The sequence below is a fragment of the Aquila chrysaetos genome, chromosome 20 (assembly GCF_900496995.4).
Source record: "Aquila chrysaetos chrysaetos chromosome 20, bAquChr1.4, whole genome shotgun sequence".
Taxonomy (NCBI): Eukaryota; Metazoa; Chordata; class Aves; order Accipitriformes; family Accipitridae; genus Aquila; species Aquila chrysaetos.
Genome location: NC_044023.1, coordinates 5,177,506 through 5,202,192, shown reverse-complemented (window position 1 = coordinate 5,202,192; position 24,687 = coordinate 5,177,506). Strand labels below are relative to the sequence as shown.

At 53.1% G+C, this 24,687-nt stretch overlaps 1 protein-coding gene across 2 annotated transcripts; it reads left to right on the top strand.

The window, feature by feature from the left end:
• Positions 1-208: 208 nt before the first annotated feature.
• Positions 209-22,249, top strand: LOC115333384 (TRAF interacting protein). 2 transcript variants are annotated; one of them, XM_029996289.1, is made up of 15 exons: positions 209-399; positions 1,640-1,697; positions 2,965-3,048; positions 7,138-7,177; positions 9,850-9,977; positions 12,745-12,839; positions 13,440-13,553; positions 14,496-14,583; positions 16,132-16,221; positions 16,453-16,541; positions 17,274-17,429; positions 17,630-17,678; positions 18,218-18,343; positions 18,891-18,941; positions 20,913-22,249. In XM_029996289.1, exons 1-15 carry the CDS (start codon positions 302-304, stop codon positions 21,042-21,044), a joined length of 1,398 nt encoding a protein of 465 aa, XP_029852149.1. In that variant the 5' UTR covers positions 209-301; the 3' UTR covers positions 21,045-22,249. The 2 variants fall into 2 exon arrangements, with proteins under 2 accessions (XP_029852149.1, XP_029852150.1); XM_029996290.1 differs by lacking the exon at positions 16,132-16,221.
• The last annotated feature ends 2,438 nt before the right edge of the window (positions 22,250-24,687 follow it).

Genomic DNA, 24,687 nt, shown 5'->3' with positions numbered 1-24,687 from the left:
GGACCCTGCGGCAGCTCGTCCCGGCCACCGCCCGGGAGGCGGCTTCGCGGCCCGGCCGCCATCGTTAGGCTTCAGAGTACACGGGCGCGGCGGGCGGGGAGACCCGGGGGCGCGGCCCCGCCCCCCCTCAGGCTCCGCCCCCGGCCTTGGCGGGGGCGCGGGGCCCGCGCTCGCCCCGTGAGGTCACTTCCGGGCCGGGCGGGAAGCGGCGGGCGCGCGGCCGGATTTGAATCGCCCAGCGCCGCGCGGCTGTTCCGGTACCGGCCCCGCGTCCGGCCCCGGCGCCGGCCGAGGCCCCGCCATGCCCATCCGGGCCCACTGCACCATCTGCTCCGACTTCTTCGACAACGAGCGGGACGTGGCGGCCGTGCCCTGCGGGCACACCTTCCACCGCGCCTGGTGAGCGCCCCGCCGCCGGCGGGGCCCGGGGTTGGGAGGGGGGGGGTGCCCTGGCCGGGCCCGGCAGCCCCTTCCCCCGGAGACATCCCCCCTCGCCTCGGGCTGCTCCCCCCCCAACTCCGAGGGGTTTTGGCTGTTCGCCGGTACCTGCCGTGACCCCCTTCTCCCCCTCCCCGCTGGGGCCCGGTTGCCGAGGGCTCTGCCTCGGCGGAGGCCCTGGCCGCTTTGGCAGCCGTAGCGGCAGCGATTCGGCTGCGCGGGGATTTGGAGGGGCTCACGGAGCTGCCGCGGGAGCCTCGGCTGCGTTGTCGCTCCTCTGCCTGCGGTCGCCCTTCTCCGGGAGGGCCGGTGCCAGCAGATCGCTCCTACACAGGGTGTTTATCTGGAAGGAGCGGTGTTAGATGACGAGCTAAGCCTCCCAGGCGATTTCATGCTTTTGCTGGAACTGTTCTGCAAGCGTTTGTGTTGGAAGGAAACGGTTCTTCTGAGGAAATAAATTCTGTGTGTGGGGAGGGAGCGGGCGTTTGCTTTTCTGGCTGGCTAACTTGGAGAGGGACCACCGCTCGCAGGTGCGATGGTCACCTCTTCAACAGCGGTGCAGCTCGGGCTCGCTTTCCTCTGACAACCGACGGAGGAGGGAGAGCTTCCAAAGGTAACCTGCCAGCTCCAGATTGTTACCCTGCTCCAAAAATAAACTGTTCTGAGTGTGACGTGATGGCTTGGTTGCAAAACGCATTAGTAGCTCTCCTGGGGAGCCCGACAGGTTTGCATTCATCATCTCGGAGCAGAGACCGGCTTGGTCTGCCTCCCTCTGCGGATGCGTGTTCGGTGTCAGCGGCACCCTTTGGAGCTGACCAAACTGGGGGTCTCTCGGCTGTCGTATCCTGATATAGCAGCTCTTGTGCCGCTCTGTGTGTGGATCCGTTCGCTCCTGCGAAGCTACAGTTGTTCAAAGGCTCTCTCCTAGGGAGATCTGAGCTCTGTAAAGACTCTGCCCTGGCAAAGATAAGCTCGCACGCTAAATTCAGCTGGGAATTGTCTCGGAGGCAAAGGTAGAGTGCGCGTGCTGGAACACGGCGCTCCCGTTAGCTGCACCTCTGGACTAAATGTTTGCATTCCTGTTTTTAGTTTGTAAAAAGGAGTCATGACCTGCTGTCTCCTGGTGAGTTGGAGGGTAGCCCCTGGGAGCAGCGCTCCTGAATTTTAAGGATTTACCGTATGTTTTCTTTTCCTTTCTCAGTCTCATCCAGTGGTTTGACACAGCACCAAGCCGGACTTGCCCGCAGTGCAGAATCCAGGTAAAACCATCACCTAGGTACCCCTCTCTACTTCTATGGCACGATGCTCTGCAAACGGCAGTGAGGAGCTGTGGCCTAGGCCTCTGGTGATATGAGGAAAAGGCTCACGGTATGAAGCAGAGAGAGTTTTCTGTCACTTGCGGCTCTCCCCAAACGCTTAGGGGGTGAAGTCCCCTTAGCAGCCCTTCTGATCAGAGGGGTGGTCTGAGGGTGCCTTGCTGCTGTCCGTATTGTAGCTTCTCTAGAAAGGGTCTCTGGGTTTTCACGACTTGTATTTAGGCTGGGTAAGTATTGGCATAATGATAGCAAGGGCTGGAAGGGGTTAATCAGGATATCTGACTTGTGTTTCTAGAGTACCCTGCTGCTTGCTGTCAGGTAAGCAGCCCAGTCTGCTGCGTATGGTCCTTATGAGTCCTTGCTTTGCAGCACTCGGCCCTGCGTTGAGAAAAGCAAAGGCTGGGGAGGGAAGGAAGTATGTGCTCTGCTTCTGAGATGGGAAGCCAAGGCTTGGGGATCTGGTGGCTTAACTGGGACCTGAACTTCTTGGAAGTCCCTTGTGTCACCAGCCTTGACGCCGCCAGTAGGTCTTGGCGTGTAGTGGCTGCAGGAGATGTTGCCTCACACTCAGATGTAGGTTTTTAGCCAGCTGCAGCTTAGGCTTGTTCCGTGTTCGTGCTTCTTTCTTCCTCTCAAGGTCTTGGCCCTTGTTCCTTCCCTGACTTGTTGATTCCCTCTGTTCTTCACTGCCTCTTACATCTCTGGGTTACCATGGAGTTATCGCGAAATAACATCTTATGTAGCAGTAACTATGCAATTAGCTGGTGTCATGACTGTATATAATACTTAAAACACAAAGCTGTAACTGCATGGGGGAGGTGTGGAGAGCTATCAAATTCAATTACAGCACCTTCTGCCTGCAGAAAGCAGCACGTACTTCTGTCTTAGGATTTGGCATCATGTTAGCTCAGCGTCAGCTGCTTGGGCCTTAGCTGCCAGAGAACAGACTGCGCTTGATGCAGAAATGCCTGAATCTTTCTGCTGCGGCTCAGGAGCTTGGCTGGAGTCGCGCTCCCAAAACTGAGTGGGGGGTCTGCTGCTGTGCTGATGAGCCAAAGCAGAGCATCGTCACTAATGGCATCGAGCATGTGATCTGAATTGCCTTTCATGGCCTTGTGACAAGATGGTACCTTCTCCCCTCCATCTGTCTTCCATATGTGTTGTGTTTCCATATCTGTGCCCATCAACCTCTTCTGTCTCCTATGTTTAGGTCAGCAAAAGACACATCATCAGTAAGCTGTTTTTTGATGTTGCCCTGGAGGAGCAGGCAGCACCGGATGCAGAGACCTTGCAGGTAATTTGGCTGGGGCGTTCTTCCATTGTGTGATGCTTCAGCATCTTGGAAGCGTGGCCTGGGCTGCCAGTCCTCTGCTAACAGCTGCTTCCTGAGCTGGTGCTCTCTGCTGTGCTCATGTTTCAGACCTGAAACACACCAGTGTCTCCTGCCTGTCTCTGTTCTTCCTCTTGGTCCTCACCCAGTCTCAGCTCTGTTGTAAGGAGGTCTCCATGTGGTGGGTTAAGAGTTCCCCCGACCAAATCCCATGTGGTGATTCAAGAAGCCTCCTCTACTTCACTGCTCTTCCTTCTGGTTCTCACCTTACCTGGAAACCTCCTGAAGCAGCATCAAATAAACATCCAATTGCTGCTTCTCCCTTTGGTCTCAAAGCCTTAGGGATGAGGCTATGCAGCTTTTCCAAAAGGCAGGAGAAGGAAAATCCCAAATGCAATGAACAGGTGCCAGTGTCTGTGGCTTGGTTGGGTGCGAGCCCTGCTAACCCCTCTGGAAAGAAGGGGCTGTTAGGAGAAGTGCCACCTCTGTGCAGGTAGGTTTGTTTGCACAGACTGTAAGGAAGTGGGGCAGGGTGGTATTAAAGTTGTGGTTCCCCAAGAGAAATTAGGAAAGGGACTGCCTGAAGCTGTACCAGCAGTGCTGAGGCTGGGACCCTGCAGGGGGATGCTGGCTGGAGCTGGGGTACTGGGTGATGTTCTCCAAGTACCACCCTTAGGTGTGGAGAGCTGTGGGTGAGAAGGGATGAATGCAGAGTGGCTGTTCTGTGTTCTTCTCTTTTGTTTAGTGTGGTTGAAGCATGGCTCGTTATGTCTTGGAGTTATCTGTTCCAAAAAGAAAAAGTAGTCGGTTGACCTTGGTATAATGGGATGCTTGTACCCTCTTGTGTTTAGAATCAGCATGTGCAGCAATTACCATAATTAGCAGTTGCCATGACAATGCTATATGTATATCGTATGTTTTTAAAATAAAGCCAGCCAGACTGTAATGTCAGTAGCACTGTCATTCTCAAAGACCGCTAATAAAGAAACTGAAGGCCAAAGTATGTGTGCTGAGGAAACGAAAAAGCATCTCTGGGCTCTTGAAGCTGTGTGCCCTAGAAGCAAAGCAATGCCTCGGAGCGGATAAACATTGCCTTTAGTACCTATTCAGATCTGTTCTCACAAGTGTAAATAGATGGGTGACTCAGAAATGGGTTGACTGGAGAAAATTGCCCTAGAAAAGCTTCCTGTTCCCTCTCACCCCCACCCCAGGATCTAAGATGGGTTCCCCCAACCTTCCCCTTCAGGCAGGCTGTGCTGAAGAACTGCTGCCTTGCTCAAGGGCCGGACTGTGGAGCTGCTCCTGCACAACAAGCTTGATGGTAACAGCTCATGCTCCTGCAAAGTTTGTTGTGTGGCTGTCAGAGCAACATCTAGCCCTGAGTGTGCAGCTTTCCTAATGAGAGCCGAGTTCACTGTCTAATGGGAAAGAACCAAATATTTTCTGCATAGATTAGCGTATTTTGCATGGGTATTTACTGTCCTGTGCACTGATTTGGGTTGCTGCTGGGCTGATGCTGGTTTGTCACCAGTTCCATGTTGAGTGCTGCCTTGTTTCTGGAGGATATGGAGCACCTTAAGAACACGGGTGACCATCATGGGTGGGATTTAATGTCCATTTAGACTGGAGTTCTGTCAGCAAAAAGAATTGGTGACTTCCTCAGCCAGAAGTGATTTCACCTGAAAAAGCCCCCAAATCCAGGGTTTGTTCCCATCCATTGCCTGTCCCTCCAAGAGCCTGGCCGTAGAGTGATACTTGGCTCTGTAATCAACTGGAGCTGTTATCAGTGCAGCCTGCAGATGTCCTGAAATGAGCGTTTGGCCTCCTGCCATGAAAAGGTTGGACTGGGGTGAGGGAGTGTGCTTCAGTGTGCTAGAAAGCCAAATGCATAGCTGTGGTCTGCTTGTCATCTTGTAGAGACAAGCTTGGGATGCTCTTCTGAGAAGCAGTGTTCTGTACCCAGTTATAAGGGGTTGGAAGAGCTCCCTCATAATCTGAAACATTTTCCTGTTGTTGCGGAATTATCCAAATTATCTTTTGCATAATAATTGTCTTGGTGCTATTCGTCACTCTTGCTCCTGCTCTGAAATGTTTACAGTCAAAGGAGTGCTGGGGCTGCTTTGCTTCCTACCACCAGGCATTGGTTTCAACTGAAACACTGGAGGGAACTTGGTTCCTTGGAGTAGCTGCAGACCACAGGCTGAACACTGTGACAGGTCCAAGCGTTTCTGGGTGCTGAGCCTGGGTTTATCCTGTATTGCTCTTAAAGATGGTCCTCAGTGGTCAGAACAGTCTCTGTGTGGCTGTGCCCAGAGCAAGGAAGGTGTGAGTTTTGGGGAGTAACACCTCGGTGAGGCCATCTGGAACCTGCCGCTTCCAGTCGCTTGTGACTGGGGGAGCCGAGAGTCCTTCTTCCAAAGGAGACTAGGAAGCTTTGGTTTGTTCAGCTTGCTGAAAAGAAGGCAGGAGGTGGAGGATTCCTGCCTGTAAACCTGCTGGGGAGGGTAGAAACCTGGGAGGACAGCTGTCTCTTTGTGTCAGGATATACTCATTTGATCTTGGGAAAATGTGGTCTTGTAACTTAGGCTGGCAGAGAGAGGAGAGCTTCTATCAGAGGAGTGAAGATTGGGAGCAGCCTTTAGGAGCTGTGGTGGAGGATGAGGGATTTCAGATTAAGTTGATGAATGAGGTAATGTTACATAGCTGCCCGCAGTAGCCCAGGATTTCTTTGCTATCATGCTAATTAGCACATCTTGTGAGCTCACTAATCGTTCCTGAATAGGACTCTGAGGAAGCTACTCCAGAATAGTTCCTGCAGCAGAGTTAATTCCATGTCAGCCCTCCAGCTGTTGTGCCCCCGGGGGCAAATCCAAGTCAGCTCTGCTAGGCTTTGTGTTTAGAACCTTTTGCTTATGGAGCTTTACATCCCATATTCTCTTTCCTGCCTTTATTGTCACTAGCAGAGCTTTGCTCTGCTCCAGTCAGATCCATGGTCACTGGTAGTGCTATTCTCAGCTCAGATTTGCATGTAGCGTTCCGGGTTGCACAGATTTGTGTGCTCTGCTTCAGTACTGTGTTGGCATTTTATTGTGGTTTTATTCCACTGCAGTTCCTGCCTGACTTGTTATGTGCTTTCCTCTGCAGTTCTCTAACACAGCTTTTTAAGTCATCTTCTGTTGACTCTTTCCTGTATATATTTCTCTCTTGCTCTGTTTTTTTTTAAAAATATATATATTATATATAGATAGCCTCTCTTTGTAACCTCTCTACATTTCCTTTGGCTATTTGCCAGTGTTCATAAGTCATATCACTTTGTTATGTATAATTTAAACTGTGGGGCATTTGCTGCCTCTTTCGGATCCTTAATGAAGGCGTTGGAAACATTTGATGTTCCTCAGACCCTTGTGGCACCCAGGAGACGTTACGCATCCTCAGTTTGGTATGGTATGGATTGGTTTATTGGTGATCTGCTTATGGCCATTTGACTGAGCTGTTAGCTCATACCAGCAGCCTGAACTGCAGTGACTTCAGTGTCTGTCAGAATGCTAGCTGGTGCCTTTTGATTGTATGCTTGGTTACCTTTTCAGATGTTTGGACATGCTCTCCTGTCTCCCACCTGCACCTGATTAAAGTTCAGTTCAGTTCAAAGCAACTCTCAATCCAGTTAGTCTGGCAACATCCCTGCCTTATTGCCTTGTTTAGGTAAAACATTATAAAAATTGTTCCTGTCTGATTTCCTGTGTTTCCCTGAGAGCCTTCCAAAATTATTCAGCTAAAACAAGATGACTGACAGTGTGAGAAACACAAGGTTGACAAGGCTAAGATGAAACTGGGATCTTCTCTTCTCCCCCTGAAGAATGCCAGTTGGAGGTGCTCTTTGCATTCCCTGCAATAGCACTTGCTTGTAACTCGGTGCTTGCTGTTACCGTGTTCCCTTCTTAGCACCTAGCTGGTGCAAACATCCTGCTGAGAAACCTCTTGGGTCCTTTTAAGATCTGGTGAAAGCTCCTCTGCAGTGCGTTTCCTAATCGGGTTTTCTGTGTTGTGTTTCAGAATGAACTGGACAAGGTGAAGGCTCAGCTCTCCGTGAAAGGTGAGTGCCAGCTGCCTGCTGGGGATCAGCCGCCCATGGTCTGTGGGTCCTGGGCTCTGTCTATGCTAGGTGGCATGCCCAGGCCTGAGAAAACCCTGTGCAGAGCCCACCCCTCTCTGAAGCTGAGGGCATGGAGCAGGCTGTAAACTATTTTGCTGGAGCAGTTTTTTCAGAGCTTTTTCTGAAGCGAGACCACCCAAAGCTGTACAAATCTTGTATGACAGAGCCAGAGTCCGCAGTCTGGCCCAGCTCTGCTGTAACTGGGGTGTTCTAACTGCAAGTTTAGAGATACATATGCAATTTTTTTGCCCCTCTTCCTAATCACAAGCTACAGAATTGCAGAACAGCTATATCTCGAGCAGGCTTGCTGAAAGCAAAGCCCTTGGTTTGCTCACTGGGAAATTCACAGCTGCATATTGCAAAGGCTCATTCCCCCTAACAGATGAAGGGGTAAAAGTGGTGCCCAAAAGCAGCAGTGGGAAGGTTTTGGATTTGTTTGGCTGTTGCAGTGCCACATGTGTCGCGCGAAGAGCAGACGGAGTTCAGTGTGTGTGCGCACTTCCATTTTCCCATCTTTAATTTTAGAGGATGTTTGAGGGAGGCAGGAAAAGCAAAAGCCCTGGAGACTTGTCGATGGGTTTTAAGCATCGTCTGTAGGCAGCCTGTCATCAGAACATGAGTCATGAGCAGCGAAAGGAAAATGTCAGTCTGAGTGACAGAAATCCAAAGACACACTAGCAGAAGGGAAAAAAAAAAAAGTCTTTAAAGAATGCTGGGGGCTCACCCACGCCCCGAGAGTTGTCTTTCCTCTGCCTTCCCTACATGCACGAGACAGACATGAATAGCCAGTAGATTGAGGATTCAGTCCTTAGCGTGAGAGCAGAATTGGATGGTCTGCACATCTCTATTCTGAGGCCCGTTCTCTTGCCAGCTTGGTTGAGTTTAGTGACTTGGTAGAGAGCCAGATCTTCTGGGGAAGGTGGCTGGGATTCTTGCTAGGATGTTATCCAAGAAAAACTGCTCGAAGGCCTGCTCATCTTCTCGGCTTCTGGTGAGTAGAGGTTGGATTTGACATTCCCTTGTCCCATTCTCTTTTCATACTGGAAATGAGAAGCTCCTTTCCACCTCCTGCCTCTTTTTGCTGAGGGCACTCTGCTCTCTGGTGGTTCTTGTGTATAAATTCTTCACTTAAAGATGTGCTCTGTGCTGTGCGCTGTAGAGGAGCTGTGTAATTGCCAGTCTCTGATCAGCTTGCAAATGGCTCTAGAGGTGCTGAGCTCTGAGCAGACCCAGCAGGTGCTGTGGGAGGCACTCTGAAAGAGCTGAAAACTCACTCCTGCAGCATGGGGAGGTTTGACTCCTGCCATCTGCCTCTGGGCAGCTGGGAATGAAGGAGGGGGAAGCCCTAACTCTTTTACTAGATGTGGAGTACCTGCAAATGCAAGGGAGTGTCTCCAGGCTGTGCTGCCTCTGGTGAGGAAGGGTTATTCAGATCAATAGAGAAAAAATGCTTTGCTAAGAAAGAAATGCGTTTCCCTAGCCACCTGCATGCTTCTGCTGGGATATGGTCCTCTCTTCTTCCCCAGTCCCACGTGGCTCTTTTACTGTCTGATCGAGCAGTGAAAGTGCACTGCAGGTCATGCTTCCATGGGATGTGGTGGCACAATTTGAAACTGGATCGTTCGCAAGGAGAAAAAGCTTTTTGGAAAGGCACTGATTGGCTCTCCACTATTGTCAGGCTGGAGTCACGGACGATTTTAGCAAAGACAGGAGATGCTGAGCTGAAGACTTTACCCTGCCTTCGGCAGGGTTGGATGGAGAGGTTGCTGCTTTCCCTCGCTGCCCAACTGCTTTGAGCTTTCCAGTGATGCTGGCTGTTCCCGGCTTAGGTCTGTCAGCTCCCGATGGTGGTTGTTGCTTTGTGAGCTGTTCTTGCCTTGTCTCCACAAAACGAATTGAAATCTGGTGTTGTTTTCCACCACCTTCTCTCTGGTGGTCAGAGGCATGTGCTTTGTTCCTGGATTGCCTGTGTGGGGAGGGACTGCAGGACTCAGGTTTTGTGACCCGCAAAAAGCGGGCACTCTGGGGAATCTACTTAAGCTGTCGCATGTCCTGCGAAGTCCCCAGTGCCAAGCAGATCTCTGCTTTACTGCCTCTTGCCCTCCGACCCGCGCTGAGGGTCCTTGCAGCAGCGTGGTGACGCAGCAGCGTGGTGGATCACTGTACGCAGCCGCCTGATGGCCCCTGAAGGGCTTCCCTGCACCTAACGCTCCATGTGGAGAGGATGGGCTCAGGGCTCAGCTCTCCAGCCCTGTGACAGCTTGGTGTAACTTGAGAACAGTTTTCCCGGTGGAAGCCTGGCTGTGAGAGCATGCGAGAGTTAAGATGCATCAGCTTAATGCAGGGCTGGCACTGGAAAGTTATTAAAGGGAACTTGTTATCTTTAGTAAAGAAAATCTTGAAGCCTGCTGGCACTGGGAGAAGCAATTGCTCAGTACAGTCCCTGGTGCAGACAGCACTTAGGGAAATGGCTCTCTGCAGGAATGGCCAACTCCTAGCAGCCTGCAGCCTGAGGCTGCAAGCAGTATCTGTTTGTTGTGCTCCTGCTGCTGTGGGGCAGCTGAAGTCTGGGTTACCGGGCCATGACCTTTTTCTTTTTTTTCCTTTTCCAGAGAAAGAAAAGCGGGAATGCCAGGCTGTTGTGGATGGGCTGAGGGACACTCTGGATGTGCGCAATGCCACAATAGAGTCGCTCCAGAAGGTGCTGGGAGAGACAGAGATGCTGTGCTCCTCTCTCAAGGTACCTTCCCTGTCCCCGGCAGGACTTTAACACTAACCATTGCACAGTCGGTGTTAGTTTTGTTGAAGATCTCTGCAGGCCCTGCTAATAAAGAGATTGTGCTGGTAGGATTTTGGATCTGGTGCCTCGAGACTCCTGTCTGCTTGATCTCTGAATGACAGAAGGGCGGTGTAGCTGGGTTTTCATTTTGGTTTTATTAATCTGAAGCAAGTGGTGTCGCTGGTCTTGAGGTCCTGAGTGCGCTCCTCCTGAGGGTGATTCAGAGGTGTAAAAGCCAGGCCTGTGGCTTGCATACAAGTGGCTGCATGCTCAAGGCAGCGGTGGCTGGAGTGGGGGAGGGACGCCAGCCCAGCCTGGGGGATGCTGACTGAGCCTTGCTAATGAAGTGGCAGCGCTGATCATAAAGGTAGCAGCATGAACCGAGAGCGGGAACTGGCCCCAGCGCCCTATTGCCGAAACATTGGCTCCCTGTGGCAGAATGTTCTTCTGAAATAGGTTTAGGCCAGGCGGGATTCAAGGAAAATTAGTTTCTTAGTTTGATTGGAGGAGAAATCAAACTGAAATATATGGAGGGGGAGTTGCAAGCTTCAGCTGAGTGGGATTTGATCCAGCTAACTCTCCTGTCTCTGTTCTGTTGCCAGGGCTTTCCTTTGGTTAGGTTAGTAATATGTGAAGTCCAGGGATCAAATATTCCTGTCGTGTTCCAGTGTGCAGTGACTCAGGGTGTGATCATGTACTGTGCATAAACAGCAAGTGGAAGAGGGCAAGAGCAGGAGCCGCTTTGTTGGGATGTCTGGTAGTGAGCAGAGCGACTTTGCCTTGGCGGTGGGATGGGATGGGCAGTCTCCACTGTGTGAAGATGACGTGCCTGTCCCAAGAAGATGAGGTTCAGGCAGGTGGGGTTCTGAGCTGCAGGCTGAAAGGCAGGGTAGGGGTCAACTGCACTTCTCCAAGATCTCTGCCCACTGGAGTACAGGTCTGACCAAATAGCCGAAACTGCATTGTGTTCCTTGACCTGCAAGGCCAAGTGGCCCAGGGAGAGCTTGTAGATGGGTTGTGGGTCGTCTTGCTGTATGTCACCTGCAGCTGGGCTCTTCTTGAGGGGAACCAGTCCAGGGGGTCTGCCTGGCGCTAGCAATGTGGTGCTGTCACAGGGCAGAAGGAGAGATATAGTAAGGAATTAATGCCAGACAGGCCTTGCTGTGAGCCAGCACAACTTTTTTTGCCTGACCATGGGTTTATACCCAATCTGCTTGGGTGTAAAGGCAGCTTGGGCCTGTGTCATGCCAGAGACGCTTCTGGGATCCCGGGTGTACCAGTGGCAGGATACTTCTGATGCTCCCTGCTCCTGCAGAAACAATTGTGATAGTGGAAGCTAGTGCTTGCTGCTCAGCTCAACATCTCTGTTCTTGGCTTTCCTCCCTTGGCACCTCAGGAGGAGGCTCTGTGGCTATCTTGCCAGTTGCAAAACCCTCAGTGTATGCTTAAGTCCTTTTAATGAAAACTGGGCAGGGCAGCAGGATTAGGAACCTGGAGGTATCTTTTCTCTGGTGTACGGGGTTTCCCAGCTGAATGCCAAGCACTGTCTTATACTGCATCATTAAAGATTAAAGCACTAAACTTCTGCAGTGAAAATACAGGCTTAACTAGCTGTGACGCAGGTCAAGTCCACAGACTGCAAGCCGTTCCTGTCCTGCTAGCACTGTCAGCTGCTACTGAACCTCTGTGTGAGAGTTTGCTGCCATTTCAGACTGTCTGAGGCTAGGGATTCTGCTCCAACCTGGCACAAAAGACTGCTTTGGGGATCTAAAGTATAGAGAGCTCTGCTTAGGAAGACCCCAAGATGGGCTCTGCTTAAGCAAGAGCAACATGTGAGCCTGCAACACTATCCTGTCTGCAAAGTCCCAGCAGTTTCACAGCTGTCTGGTCTCTGTGGCAGGAAGCAGCTAAAATCCTTTAACTTCTGTGTGGAAGGAGCTTTATGAGGCAATAGTCTCTGGCCATGCCTCTCCCTGGAGTCAGGACTGTGCTGAAACCAGGCCCAGAGCCTTTTGAAGGTGCTGTGTGAGGTGCCCAGGCATGCACAAACCTAGACAACATAGATGCGTTGGAACGGTGCTAATTCAGGCCGGCTTTCCTCTGTCCTCTGCCACGCTGCAGATCTGTGCTTTTTCAGCTCAGCTGAGGTTCTCCGTTACTGCTGCGTGCTACTGGAGAGCCTGGAAAGGTGCTGGCTGCAGTAGCCTTGCAGCCTCTCCAGGCAGGTGAGAGAAGTGCCTGGGTGGGTGTCTGGTTTGGCTGAAGTCTCCCAGAAGAGACCCACTCAGCATTCCTATTTATGCTCTAGGCAGCTAATGGCAAGGTGAATTGGGAGGCTAAAGTAAAGGGATCAGCTGTGCATGGAGGAGAAAGCAATAGCAAGGTTTGCTTGCTGTGGACTCCTTTGCTTTTGAAAAACAAATTGTCGCTGTGTACAGGGTACTGCGCAGCTCCACAAACGCTCCCAGCAGAAAGGGAGCTACGATGCAGTTTCAGCGCCAGACTCATCTTGCGATTAGCACTGAGACCCTGCTGCGTTTGCAAGGAGCAGAGCTAGGGGTGCAGTGGGGAGGGAGCTAAACTCTCCTTAATCCTGGGCTGCTGAGGTGGTGATAGCATTAAGAGCCAATGTATGTTCCCAGCTGCCCGCAGTGCGCATAAGCCAGGATGTTTCTCTAACAATCCCTGGAGCCTTCCTAACGGTCTGTGTGTGCTTGCTTCTCTGCAGAAGCAGATGAAATTCCTGGAGCAGCAGCAGGAGGATAACAGAAGTTCAAAGGAGGAGGCCCGCCGTCTGCGAAACAAGCTGAGAACCATGGAGCGGTGAGATCCCGGGCTCTCCCTGGGCCTTGCAGGCTGGGCTGCGTGCCTCTCCCCCTCTCAGAGAGAGAGGTAGGGGTCTTGCTGTGCCTGCTGCAACATCCACCACCACATGCTGGTTCATCTTACCCCATACGGTTGGAAATGGCTGCATTAGCAGGCCTGCCCTTGACTGTCCATGCTCTTGCCCCTGCTATGTTTCTAGACGGCTGCTCTCCCTAAACAGCAGCAAGGCATGGTACTGTGTGCAGGCTGGCCTCATCTCCAGCGCTCTGAGTGTGGCTATGTGTGGTTCGTGTTATCAGAGGACACTGGAGCAGAATCCCAGCCCAGGAACAGAGTCAGCCATGGGGCTATAGGGCCCGAGAGCTGGGAAGTTGGCCCCATGTGCAGTATGTGTGTACAGCTGCCCCTTCTCTAGTCTGTCCATGCAGTGCTACTCTTCCCTAGGAAAAAGCCCTGCTTGTGGTGGGGCAGTTGTCTTTTCCCCCATGACATCCAGAGTGCCTGCAGCAGGAGCTTAGGCTGCACCAGCTCCTTGGGGGGAAGCAGGGCTCCAGTCTCTTTCCCAGCTCTGTTTGATGGTACTTTCTTTCCGTACAGGATTGAGCTATTGCTTCAGAGCCAGCGCCCCGAAGTGGAGGAGATGATCAGAGAGACGGGAGTTGGGCAGGCAGCGGTGGAACAGCTTGCTATCTACTGTGTCTCGCTGAAAAAGTAGGTGCTGCGGGCTTGGCACAGCTGGCTTGTGCTGTCCTGGGTGTGCCCAGGGAGAGCCCTTGGCTGAGTATCAGCAGGCACACAGGCTCTGCGGGGCTCTTGCTGCCTGTTTGGGCCTCCACTGGGTTTTGACTGACAGATCCTGGGGACCTAGATTGGAGCCTGTCACACTGAACTGTTCCTGTTGTCACTGTATTGACATGCGTGTCACCATGGGAACTGTCTCCAGAGTTGTCAGTGCACCTATGAGGTGATGATTATTAATTCCCTCTGTTCCCCTCTCGTGCCTGGGGGGAAATGAGTGGATGAGGGGCTCCGGGTTGTACCCTCTGCTGCATTGCACTGTGCAGCTGTGGCCTCAAGTGCTCTCTGGCAAGGCGAATCTGCAGTGTTGCCCTCCCCTACCTGGAAATCCATCTGGTCCTGCTGGGCAAAACCACAGCTTTTTTGGGTCCATTCTGATGGCAGTTGAATAATTGCAGCTTTGATACACAGCTGAAATGAGGCAAGTGTCCCTGTGGTGTAATTGGGAATGAATGTGCATGGCCAATATTGTGAAGTCTTTGAAAAATCACTTAAAGCGAAGTCCCCTATTTGGTGCCAGCATGGAGGCTGCTCTGTTGTCTGTCTGTCTTTTCCACCGGCAACTGAAATGTCTCTGGATCCAGTTTCCATTTTGCTGGTGAAATCTGTTCAGGCCCTGTTCTCAGGCATGGTATCCCATGCAGCTTTTTTCTGCCCTGTGGTGTAGCGGTACGTTTGAGACGCTGTTGGTCAGTGTTGGTACACTCGGCTCTGTTCCCTAAAGGGCTTTGTGTCTCCTGGGTTTTCTCTGGTGGCTCTGCAGTTGCAGAGCTTCAAATTAAGGGCCTTGGCTTGTCTCTGAGAAGTTCTAGCTCAATCCTCTCAAACAGCATGCCTCTTCTGGTCTCTTTGCAGGGAATATGAAAACTTGAAGGAGGCTCGGAAGATCTCTAGTGAGATGACAGAGAAGCTGAAGAAGGAGCTGTTTTCTGTCAATAGCAAGGTAAAGGGAGAGTGTGAGTTGCCAGGTTGATGTCTGGTCTGTAGATACGTGTCAATAACTGTGGCCCAATCCCTCTGCAGTGACCCCCTCACACACTGAGCACTACTTGAGTGGTACAGGTGGTGTGGAAGTGTCAGGCTGGGGTTTCTGGGTCAGGGTGCAATGCTGCAGCGAGTGGCTCATGGGCTCTTGCCAGGAGTGCAGCCTCTGGGGACAGTGGTGGGGCAGCATGTGCAGAGCCAGCCGGAGTCTGGCAGGGAGCCTGGACTGGAAGGCAGCAGCACACAGGTGCTCTGCTGCTTCCACTGGGTTCTGGAAGCAGCACTGCCTTCATCCTGCCTGCCACTGCTAAGCATGAGCTAGCTCAGCTGCCAGCCCATCCTGCTGCAGAATCAGGCCCCTGGGAAAGGTGGGAAGGGGTTTGGAGCCAGCACCAGTTGAGCAGGGCTTAGCCCTGGCTTGGCACAACCACAGTCACACCCAGCCTCGTGCCTTCAGCTGACTGAACTGGGCCAGGGCTTCCACATGATGCTATGCCCAGGCAGGAGAGGTTCCCAATGTGCAGTGAGGATATGCAGGTGGCTCTGCACAGAGCCTGCCTGGGCTGGTCCTGACCTGGTGCGGAGCTTGGCCTGGCTGGGCTCTCTTAGCTCAGGTCAGGAGTCACTTTCTGTCAGGTCTGGTAGCAAGTCCCCATGAAAAGTGTGTGCGTGTAGCCTTGCTCTCCAAGGCGCAGGTGTTCCCTGGAGCATCCCCATGTCCAAGCTCACGAAGTGAGAGACTGTGGGTGGCTTTGGCCTATTTTTCTTACCCAGCCATAGCTGTTGTGGTCCCCTCAAATGGAGAAGGAGGTTCTCGGATTGCTGTGCTACTCCCCAAGTGAGTTTAACCCCTTACATGAGGTGCTGCTACTGGAATCTGGCTGCTTCTGGCTGAGTCAGTGCCAAGCTGCAATCACCAGCTTGGGTCAGGAGGATACGAGTCAGTGCACTCAGGGCTCCAGGCTTGGCTGACAGAGAGGTGACTGTACCGACACTTTGTGGCCTGGCCCAGACTCCTGAACCCACAAGTCTCTGATGTGGTATCAGTCCACTTCTTGACCCCCGGTTCTGGCATGCTTCCCTGTTGAATCAGGCTTGTCCGTGTGCCAGTACTGCTGATGCATAGCCATCCTCCAGCCTGTGGTTTGTAATTCCTGTGCTCTGGTGTGTCCAAAGTCCTGCAGGAATTCAGAATGCAGCCACCAAGTGTTAGAGCGGGGAAAAGCTGTCACCATCAGGCATAAATGCTTGGGAAATGCTGTAGGAAGGTTTGTGTTGGGCAAGCAGCCCTGGAGATCCCTCTGCAGGCAGCTCGAGGAAATGGGCAGGCGTTCGGTTGCTCTGATACAGGAGAGATTGGTCAGACTGCCACAGGAAAATTGAGCCCTTAAACAGCGGAAAGTAGCATGTGCTGCAGAGCATACTGTTCTCACAGGGGATCTGCAGTCTCCCTTATCTATGTGTTGTAACCAGCACTCTGCTGTTTGGGGGGGGGTTTATTCTGCAGCTGCATAAAACTGTTTCAGAGTTGGAGAAGACAAAGGAGGAGTTAAAAAGTACCCAGAAGGATCTGAAGAATGCAGACAAGGAGATCTTGGTGAGAATATCGTTCCTTAGTCTGCAGTAACTGGCAGCTGGCCATGGCCTGCAACTGCAAAGCCAGGAGTTATGCTGGCTTTTGCTCAGTGACCAGGTTACCCAGCCCACCTTACCTCTCTTATTTGCCCCCGCTCTGAGCTCCACCTGATGCTGATTTATGGAAAAGGGGCAAGGTATCTGCTACTAAATCTTTCCTTGTCTTGCTGTCTGCTTTCCCTTTTCCTTCCAGAGTTTGAAGAAAAAGATAGACATCCTGCAGGATACTCTGAAGGTCCCATCTGTAACCAGAGAGACACTCAGTCGACTAGTCTTTGAAAGGTTAGTGAAGTGCATCCTCAGATACAGGCCAAGGATGGAGATGGCAGATCAAAAGTAAGAGTTGACAGTTTAACTATCTGGGGAAACAGACATGCTAGTCTGGCAGGCATTGCAGTAGCATGGTCTTTTTGCTCCTTGTATCCTACTTTGGTTTTTTCCTTGTTGCTGACAAGGTGCTGTTTGGTTTACCTGGAAAAAGTGTGTGTTTTGGAGGGTTTGGGTCAGGATGGGATGGAAGAATGGGCTAGGTTTTGACAAACTCTTTGTCACTATGTCCTGCCAGGGAAGTATCCCTAAAGCATCTGCTCTTCTATTTGCCTTGGAGTTGGCCTTCCAGTGAGTGTGCCCGGAGATCTTAGCCAGGCAGAGGAACGTAGCCTGAAAAATGGCATCTTTTACGTTTTTATCAAGCCCTTTCTTGTGAGGAGGCTATGCTATTACCCCAGTACAGCAAGCTGGGTTGTGTACACAGAGCAGCAGTGTGCCAGCGCTCTGGGTGCTGCTGTTATAGCACAGGGTGAACAGTGAGGGTGAACAGTAGTTTGGGACATTAACTATAAACTCTGGGATTCAGATTGTCCTTTCTTTGACTTGTAAGCAGAATGGGTCTCTGATCCTGGTCCCACTGCTGTCTTGCAACTCAGTCGCATAGTGTGCAGCTCTATCTTCCTCTCATCTGCTGGGTGGCAGGCGGTGGCCTTCTGATGGCTGACACTTTGCATGGCCTTGCAGCCCTGCTCCCGTAGAACTGCGGCATCCGAAGCTCCACCGTCCGGCCCACAGTGATGAGATCAATCTGGATGCTACTTTTGATGTGGACACCCCTGAACACGAGCCCTGCAGATCTCTCTTCAACCCTGCAAAAAGGCAGAAGCTGGATAAAAAGCCGTGAGTTTTCCCTCCTCTTTCTGCTTCTAAAGGAGATCAAAGTCTCCCTTCTTTGGAAGTTGCTGTGTGAGATCAGATAGCTCTCCAGCTGCCTGATGTTGTGCTGCAAGTTTTGTCGTCATTTGCTTGGCCTTGTCTGTCCTTGCCAGCTCCACTTGAACAATAAATCTCTGCTGATTTGCTCCTTGGGCTTCTTACAGACTTCCCGTGGTAAATCTGGCAAAGAAAGTTCTGAAGGAAACAGTGGAGGTAAAAGGACTAATCTTGATTATCTGTATGACCTCTTTGATTCTGCTGTTAATAAGCTTGGGATAAAGGACCTATTTTCTCCATGTTGGAGATGGTATGACCATAGACTGTCCAATCTATAGAACCACAGTACATGCTTTAAAGTGCTTTGCTTGACAGTCTCCTAGAAACACTGTATTGCTGCCTCAAGCCGCCTGGAATTGGGCAGGAGAGGGAGGGTAGGGATCCATGTGCTTCTTGCTGATTATCCTGCCTCAGATGTGCTTGGCAAACTCCATGTGGGACTGACCATAAGGGCTGTGAGGTCAGCTAAAGGGGCCATTCTCCCAGCCTTGCTAGGTGGAACATCCTGCCTTCCAGGCGCTGTTCCACATGAGCCCCGGTGGGAGGCTGGAAGCTGCTGTTCTTTGGCCTGACATGTGGTACAGCAGTAACCATTACCCTAAATAGCTGTCTGTGTTGTTAGTGCTCCCTGTATGTGGACCAAATTCAGCAGATCATGCTGGTTAAAGGGCTTTTCTCATTATTTTGTGGGACAGAACTGGGCAGATGATCTGGAGGATGATGCTCTTAAAGGACTCTTGCCAGCATTCATCAGGAACTCTGTTCTCTCCAAGAAGCCAGCTTCGGGTAGCTTGCTGGGTCCCCACAAGAACATGGGCACTGTAAGTATGACTGTCCAGTTGGTGAGCTTGTTGTGGGCTGGCACTGCACACCTCTGTCCTGAAGTGACCCTACAGGAAGAAGCGAATGAGGCTTTTACCTTGCCATGTACAGTGTGTGGAAAATAAATCTTGGAGCACAACCTGGCTACTTCCCAGTCCTGCAGAGCTCCAGGGATGACAGATGCTCATTCCCTTCCTGGCAACAGACTAAATGGCCCTCCATGTCCCATTCCTCCATCTCCTTGGAGCTTTGGGTGTTTTCCTTGTATTCCTCAGTCCCACTGACAAAATCCAAAGCCTTGCTGTTGCTTGGAAGGCTCGACTTCCTTCAGAAAGTGCCCAAGATACCCAAACTTTACTAATACCCTTGGGTCTGTCTTTTTCCAAAGGTGAGGGCTTAGCACAAGTATTGAGTGTTTCCAGGTGCTTGTAACCCCACCCCAGAAGCTGTGGCCTGCAAGGCTCCCCCCTTCCCCATAACCAGCACAAAGAGAGGTAGCCAAGGCTCTGTGCTGCTTCTCCATACTCATTTATTTCTCTCTCCTAGGTGAGAATGGGATACGATGGCTTGGGAGGCAGAACAAAGTTCATACAGCCTGTATCCTTTCCTGCAGCTCACATGGCAGTAGTGATGCTGTGGGGACCTCACCTCTGTTCCTCCTTTTTGGTCTCAGCTATCCTGGGGAGTCCTGCCCCCCCATCATCAAAAAATGAGCTGGGATCCTCAAGGAACCATCATATTTCTCTCTATCTGATTCTAAGCAAGTCTGAGCTCAGCAAAGGCATCAAGGACCTGAACTTGCCGAGAGCATTATCAGAGGTGGCTCATTCGGAGGAGCATATCAACTAGAAATCAGTACAGTTTGCAGGGATTGCGTATGCCCTTGGGATCTCTGAGCAGCAGCATAGCACGGCCTCTTGCTGGCCGTGTGCCTGCCAGCCCATGCAGCTGAAGCCTTCGCTCCTGCGGGACGCTGCTGCCCTGCTGTGCCTGTCCCGGTGGGCAGCCCTGCAGCAGGTGAGGAGCGGCTGGGCTGAGCTCACCCAGCACGTGGGGAGCTGCTCTGACTCCCACTCCTCACGCAGGAGCAGTGTGCTGTCCCCTGCGGAGGCTGCCCCTCACCTGCCTTCCCCAGGCAGTATGTGGTACAGCTATGGCTCTGACACCGCTCTAGCTCCTGGTGCTGGTTTTGAGGGGTTTTTGCTCTTTGTAGAAAACCAGGAGGCTGAAGCAGAGATGATGTGATTAGCTGGAAGGTGTGACCTGCTGGGAAGCCTCGGGTGGCTGCTCCTGTGGAGGTGTGGAGGTACCCAATGGCAGGGAGATGCTTGAGCCAGATCTCTGGGGCCAGGTGTGCCCATGCTGCCAGCCTGAGGTGAATGGAGAAGGGTGGCTGGTGAGTTGGTGCTGGCTAGACACCAGGTGTCCACCAAAGCCACTTGGTCACTTCCCCTCCTCAACTGGACAGGGAGAGAAGATATAGCAAAAGGCTTGTGGGCTGAGATAAGGACAGTTTAATAAAGCAAAAGCAAAGGTTGTGCGTGAAAGCAAAGGAAAACAAAAGATTTATTCTCCACTTCCCATCAGCAGGCAACGTCTGTCCACTTCCCGGGGAGTAGGGCTTCAGTATGCGTAGCGGTTGCTCTGGAAGACAAGTGTTATAATAACAAATGCCCCCTCTCCTCCTCCATTCTCTTAGCTTTTATTGCTGAGCAGACACCATCTGGTATGGAATGCCCCTTTGGTCAGTTCGGGTCAGCTGTCCTGGCTATGTCCCCTCCCAAGATCTTGCCCACCCACAGCCTACTGGTGAGTGGCAGGGGGAATGTTGGAGACACAGCCTTGATGCTGCACCAGCGCTGCTCAGCAGTAGCCAAAACTGGTGTGTTATCAACACTTTTCTAACTACCAATACAGAGCACAGCACTATGAGGGCCACCGTGGGGAAAATTAACTCCATCTCAGCCAGACCCAATACAAGAAGGTGGGCAGCCATCCCAGTGCTGCCCCTCACGCATGGCTGATGGAGGAGCAGCTCACTTATCTAAGACCGAGTGCTGCAGGTGTGCCGGTTTGTGTAACCGCAGTTCTGCTAGCATGGCCTGCGCCTGCCTTTCAGTGCTGCAGGTTTAGTTTTTGCCACTTCTGTGTCTGTGAATGGTGTGGGAGTTAAAAGGGACTTGCTGCTCTAAGGGCTCTTCTCTTGGGGTCACTCTGCCTTGGGAGGCTGCAGGCTCTGGCTGCCGTGCCTTTCCCTGCGTGGTGTCGTGGCTCTGACATGCAGGGTAGATCCCAAAGCTCTGGTGGATATGCTTAAACGCTGTTCTGTGTGCAAGGGGGTAGCATAGAAGTGGGAAGCATTCCTTGACTTGTGGGACAGGAGCGTGCCTGAGCTCTGCTCCTGTGAGTAGGGGGCAAAGCCCAGCCCGTCCTGCAGGGAGTTTTTCTTTGGGTGCAAATGTATGGCTAGGTCCCAGGCCTGTGGTTCAGGCTAGTCTGCAGCAGGTGTTGGATCGCTTCTGTCCCCAGGGCCTTGGTCTGTACTTTCCTTGACAGTTTTACCTTCAGACAAACCTGGCAGAAATCCGCCCATTAGCAGTGAGGAGCAAGAAGAAGAATGTCTCCAGGCCGGCGTCTGCAGCATCCTTGGCATCTTCCTCCAGCAGCAGCCAAGCCAGACTGGACAGTTTCCTGCAGTGAGAGCCCCTGCCTTCCCGGGGAGCAGCTGGGCAGGGCGGCTGCAGGGCAGAGCACCCTCGCCTAGAGCCTGGCACGAAGCAATGCGCAACCACTGCTGTGCGGAGGGCTGTTTGCAAAGCACCGGCACTGTGTTGTGGGTGAGATGAGCTGCCCTGGGGAGAATGCCAGCCTTGCAGCAAGCCGACAGGAGACCAAGCCTCTGGCTAATGCTTGGACTGATTTTACCCCCCCCCCCCCGCCCCGTCGTTTTACCCCTCCTTCCTCCTGTTTTCATGAAGAATAAACAAGGTTTTCTCATCTTCTGGCCCGCTCAGCGCTCTACACTTGCTGCTGCTGTCGAGTGCTCTGACGTCGGGTGGAACTGCACTTCGTGGATGCAGCTGCAAGCTAGGGCTTCAGGAAGGATATCTGGGATGTAAGTCTGGAGCAAGAACAGGGAGAAGGGACCTGGAGCAGCTCTGTGCCTGGTGTAAATAGTTCCAAGAAGGTTTCCTGGAGGAAGAAGCGTGCACAGGGCAGGGCAGCCCTGGCCTGTGTTGCTGTAGGGTGGCTGTATGTTCATCAAATTAAATACCTTCTCTCTGCTGCAGGTCTGTGTGGGTTGGGGAGACCCACAGACAAGCCTGGGGGATGTTCTGCCTTGCCCTGGCTTGGGCCATGAAGTCCACTGCATTTTTGCAGACTTGGCACTGAAATTGCTGACCTGGGGAGGAGGGTGTTGGGGCTGACCCCCTGCCCTGCTTGCAAACGGGGAGATTGGTGTGCTGATGTGAACTCTCTTCTTGGCATGTGTTGGTGTGAAACTCGTTTATGAATTTCTATTTTTTTTAATGAGCTTGTAGGGGTTTTTGTTCTCTTGTAACTGGTTTGCCTAGTGATTTGAGGGTTTGGAATGGCCTGAAGAAGTGCTGGAGAACTGCTCCCCTTCAAGAGAGGGGGCGACTGATGGGGCAGAACCTGTCTGGGGTTCTTCAGCTTGGAGACACGGGACAGGAGATCCCCCCTTGCCCCACGGCTGTAGCAGGGCTGTTCAAGCGGCTGGGAATAGACTTGGTGAGGTACCTCGCTACAGCACTCTGTGCTGTACAAATCTGTGGTGTTTCCAACTTCCAGTTGCTTCAGGCTGAGAAGCCTCAGTACCTGGCCTGGCCAAAAACATGTTTTTAGGGAATAAAGTATACTGCTGTGCACACTTGTTAACACAACTGGCTTCTGAGCATTTTCTTCCCTATTGCAGCTCAGGGTGGAGGGCTGAGCTCAGGTGCTGAGCGTGGGGTGATGGATGTGCCTGACCCCTCTGCAATGTTTGGGGGCAGCTCTTAGGAGCTGGGCCCCTGCTGCAGGGAAGGGCTGCGGTGGGGTGAGGCGGTGGTGGGATGAAAGCGGTGCCGATCCCCAGGGCAGCGAGCAAGGCAAATGCCTGCGGAACACGAGCTGTGTCTTGCCTGCATCACTTGAGGCTGACTGCTGAATGACACGGAATGGGTGGAGAGTCTGGAGGAGAATGAGAAGAGGGTGCGGAGGGCTGGAAAACAAGCTTGGGGGGAAGGGAGGAGGGTCTTAAGCAGAGTTAATTCTGGAGAAGAGAAGCCTGGGAGAGGCTCTGTAAGGAGCCTTTTACTACCCCTCTTGGATGGTGCACTCATCTCTTCAAGGTAGGTACCTGTGTGTGTAAAAAGGTGACTGACTTGCTCTAGATCTCTCTGGCCTGAAGCACGTTTAGGGAGACCCTTCTAAGAAGGCAGCGATGAAGGTTTGGGTGCGTGGCTGGTGAGGGACGTGGGCTTCCATGGTGGGGTGCTGGAGAGCTGGTGATGTGTCAGTACCCACGAAGGTAGAGCCAGTCCCAGCCTGCAGTGGAGGGATTGAGAAGGGCTTTGGGGGTTGTCCTGCTCTAGCCCTGGTTTGGGGACCTGTCAGACCCAGGGGGAAAGTATAGGCACCTGCTCAAGCCCCCTGCTCAGCTATGGCCCCAGGGCCACCCTGCAGGCAGGTCTGGGGGTCCAGCCTGTCTGCAAAGCTCAGCCCCACAGGCTGTGTAGCCCAGTGTCCCCTCCAGCAGGGACAGCAGTGCCTGCGTGAGCTGGCATCTTTGTGTCCGACTTTCTGCTGGGTCTGTTGTCCCCCATTACTTTGATCTGATTTCAATTTGAAAATAAACTCATCCTGGGCCAAAAAATTCTCTTGCTCAGACTGCGGTGAGCAAAGGACCTGAGTTTCGGTGGTGTTTGGTGTCAGCTCTGCCTGCTGTGTGCTTGGGCAGCGTTTTCCTCCATCTCCCAAGATCTTCTTAGCTGGCATCGCCTGGGTTTTAGCATCAAGGCGAGTTTAAGCCAGGGCTTGAGTGCCTCGGCTGGGCAGTCAGCTGCTGGGCACCGCCTGAGCTGGGGCTGCTGCTGGCGGCTGCTCAAACCTTGGCCGAGTTGAAGGTGGATGTTCTGAGTCTCCTGTGTTTGGGACACCCCCCTACCTGCCACCAGGAAAAAAAAACCCAAACAAACAAAACCAAAACAAAAACCCAAACCAAAACGGTTGTGGGTTTTTTTTTTCCTGTTCTAGCTGTCTTGTCAATCCTGATCCCCTTTCACCCATTCCTGCACTCTCCAGCTTCCCCTGTACTTGCCGCTCTTGGAAGTTGCTTCTGCTGTGGTTTTGTTCTGTTTTATTGCTCTTACGCATTGCCCCTGCCAGAACTGGAGCCTTTTTACTCTCGCGTGGTGATGACTCCGGCTCCTCAAGAGCTGCCTTGCTCCTTCTATTACACCTTACGCCCTGCGCCTGGCCCCAAGCAGGACGGCGGCGAGCCCCAGCCGCGGGCACGACTGCTCCCCGGCTTGGCGGGACGCTGTGGGGGGCACGAAAGCCAGCGGAGAAGGGGCAGAGGCTCCGTCCCCCAGGGCCCCGCTGGAGCCAGTTTCTATTTCTGTGGAATCGGCAGCGGAGACCGGACCCGGTTCCACGTTTCTTTTAGGATTTAGCGGCGCGTGTCGGCTCGCAGCCCGCAAGGAGCGAGCGGCTGCTGGCGGGGCTGGCGTCTCGTCCCCTGCGGGGCTGACGGCCGGGGCCGGAGCTCCGGGGGGAGGCAGCTCTCTTGTCCCCGGGGGGGGGTCTGTGGGGTCGGGGGGGGGGGGGGTCCTTCTCCTGCTGCCCTTGCCGGGCCCGATCCTGGCGGCGGGGAGCGGGAGCAGGTAGGGCGCAGGGTGGCAGCTGGGGACAGGCGGGCGGGGGGTGCTGAGCCCCTCGGGGTGGCCTCTGGGCAGCACCGCGTTCCCTCCACGGCGCGGGGCGGCGGGACGAGGCGTGCGGGCTCCCCCCGCCCCCGGGGAGCCGTGCTGCGCTAGTGCCGGCTGCTTTAATTATCACCGCTTCTCATTAATTACGGGCGAAGGAGATCTGGGTGAGGTGTAATCGCGCCTTGCCGTGCCGGGCTGGGCGCGCTCCCAAAGGCACCTGTGCTCTCTGACCTCATCGGGCAGCCTGTGACCTCACGCAGAGAGGGCGGGCCTGTTGGCTGAGCACCGTGTGACCTAATGGGGAACGGGGGCGCTGGTTGGCTGAGCTCCCCGTGACCTCCCGGGGGAAGCTGTGTGCTCACTGGCTGAGCCCGGGCCTTAGGGAGAGCCTGTGAGCCCGTTGGTTGGGC

Coding starts and splice junctions, on each gene's coding strand:
- LOC115333384 (XM_029996289.1), top strand. CDS start 302: ATGCCCATCCGGGCCCACTGCACCATCTGCTCCGACTTCTTCGACAAC. Junction 17,679..18,217: donor TTCTGAAGGAAACAGTGGAG/GTAAAAGGACTA, acceptor TTTGTGGGACAG/AACTGGGCAGATGATCTGGA. Junction 18,942..20,912: donor GAACAAAGTTCATACAGCCT/GTATCCTTTCCT, acceptor TTTTACCTTCAG/ACAAACCTGGCAGAAATCCG.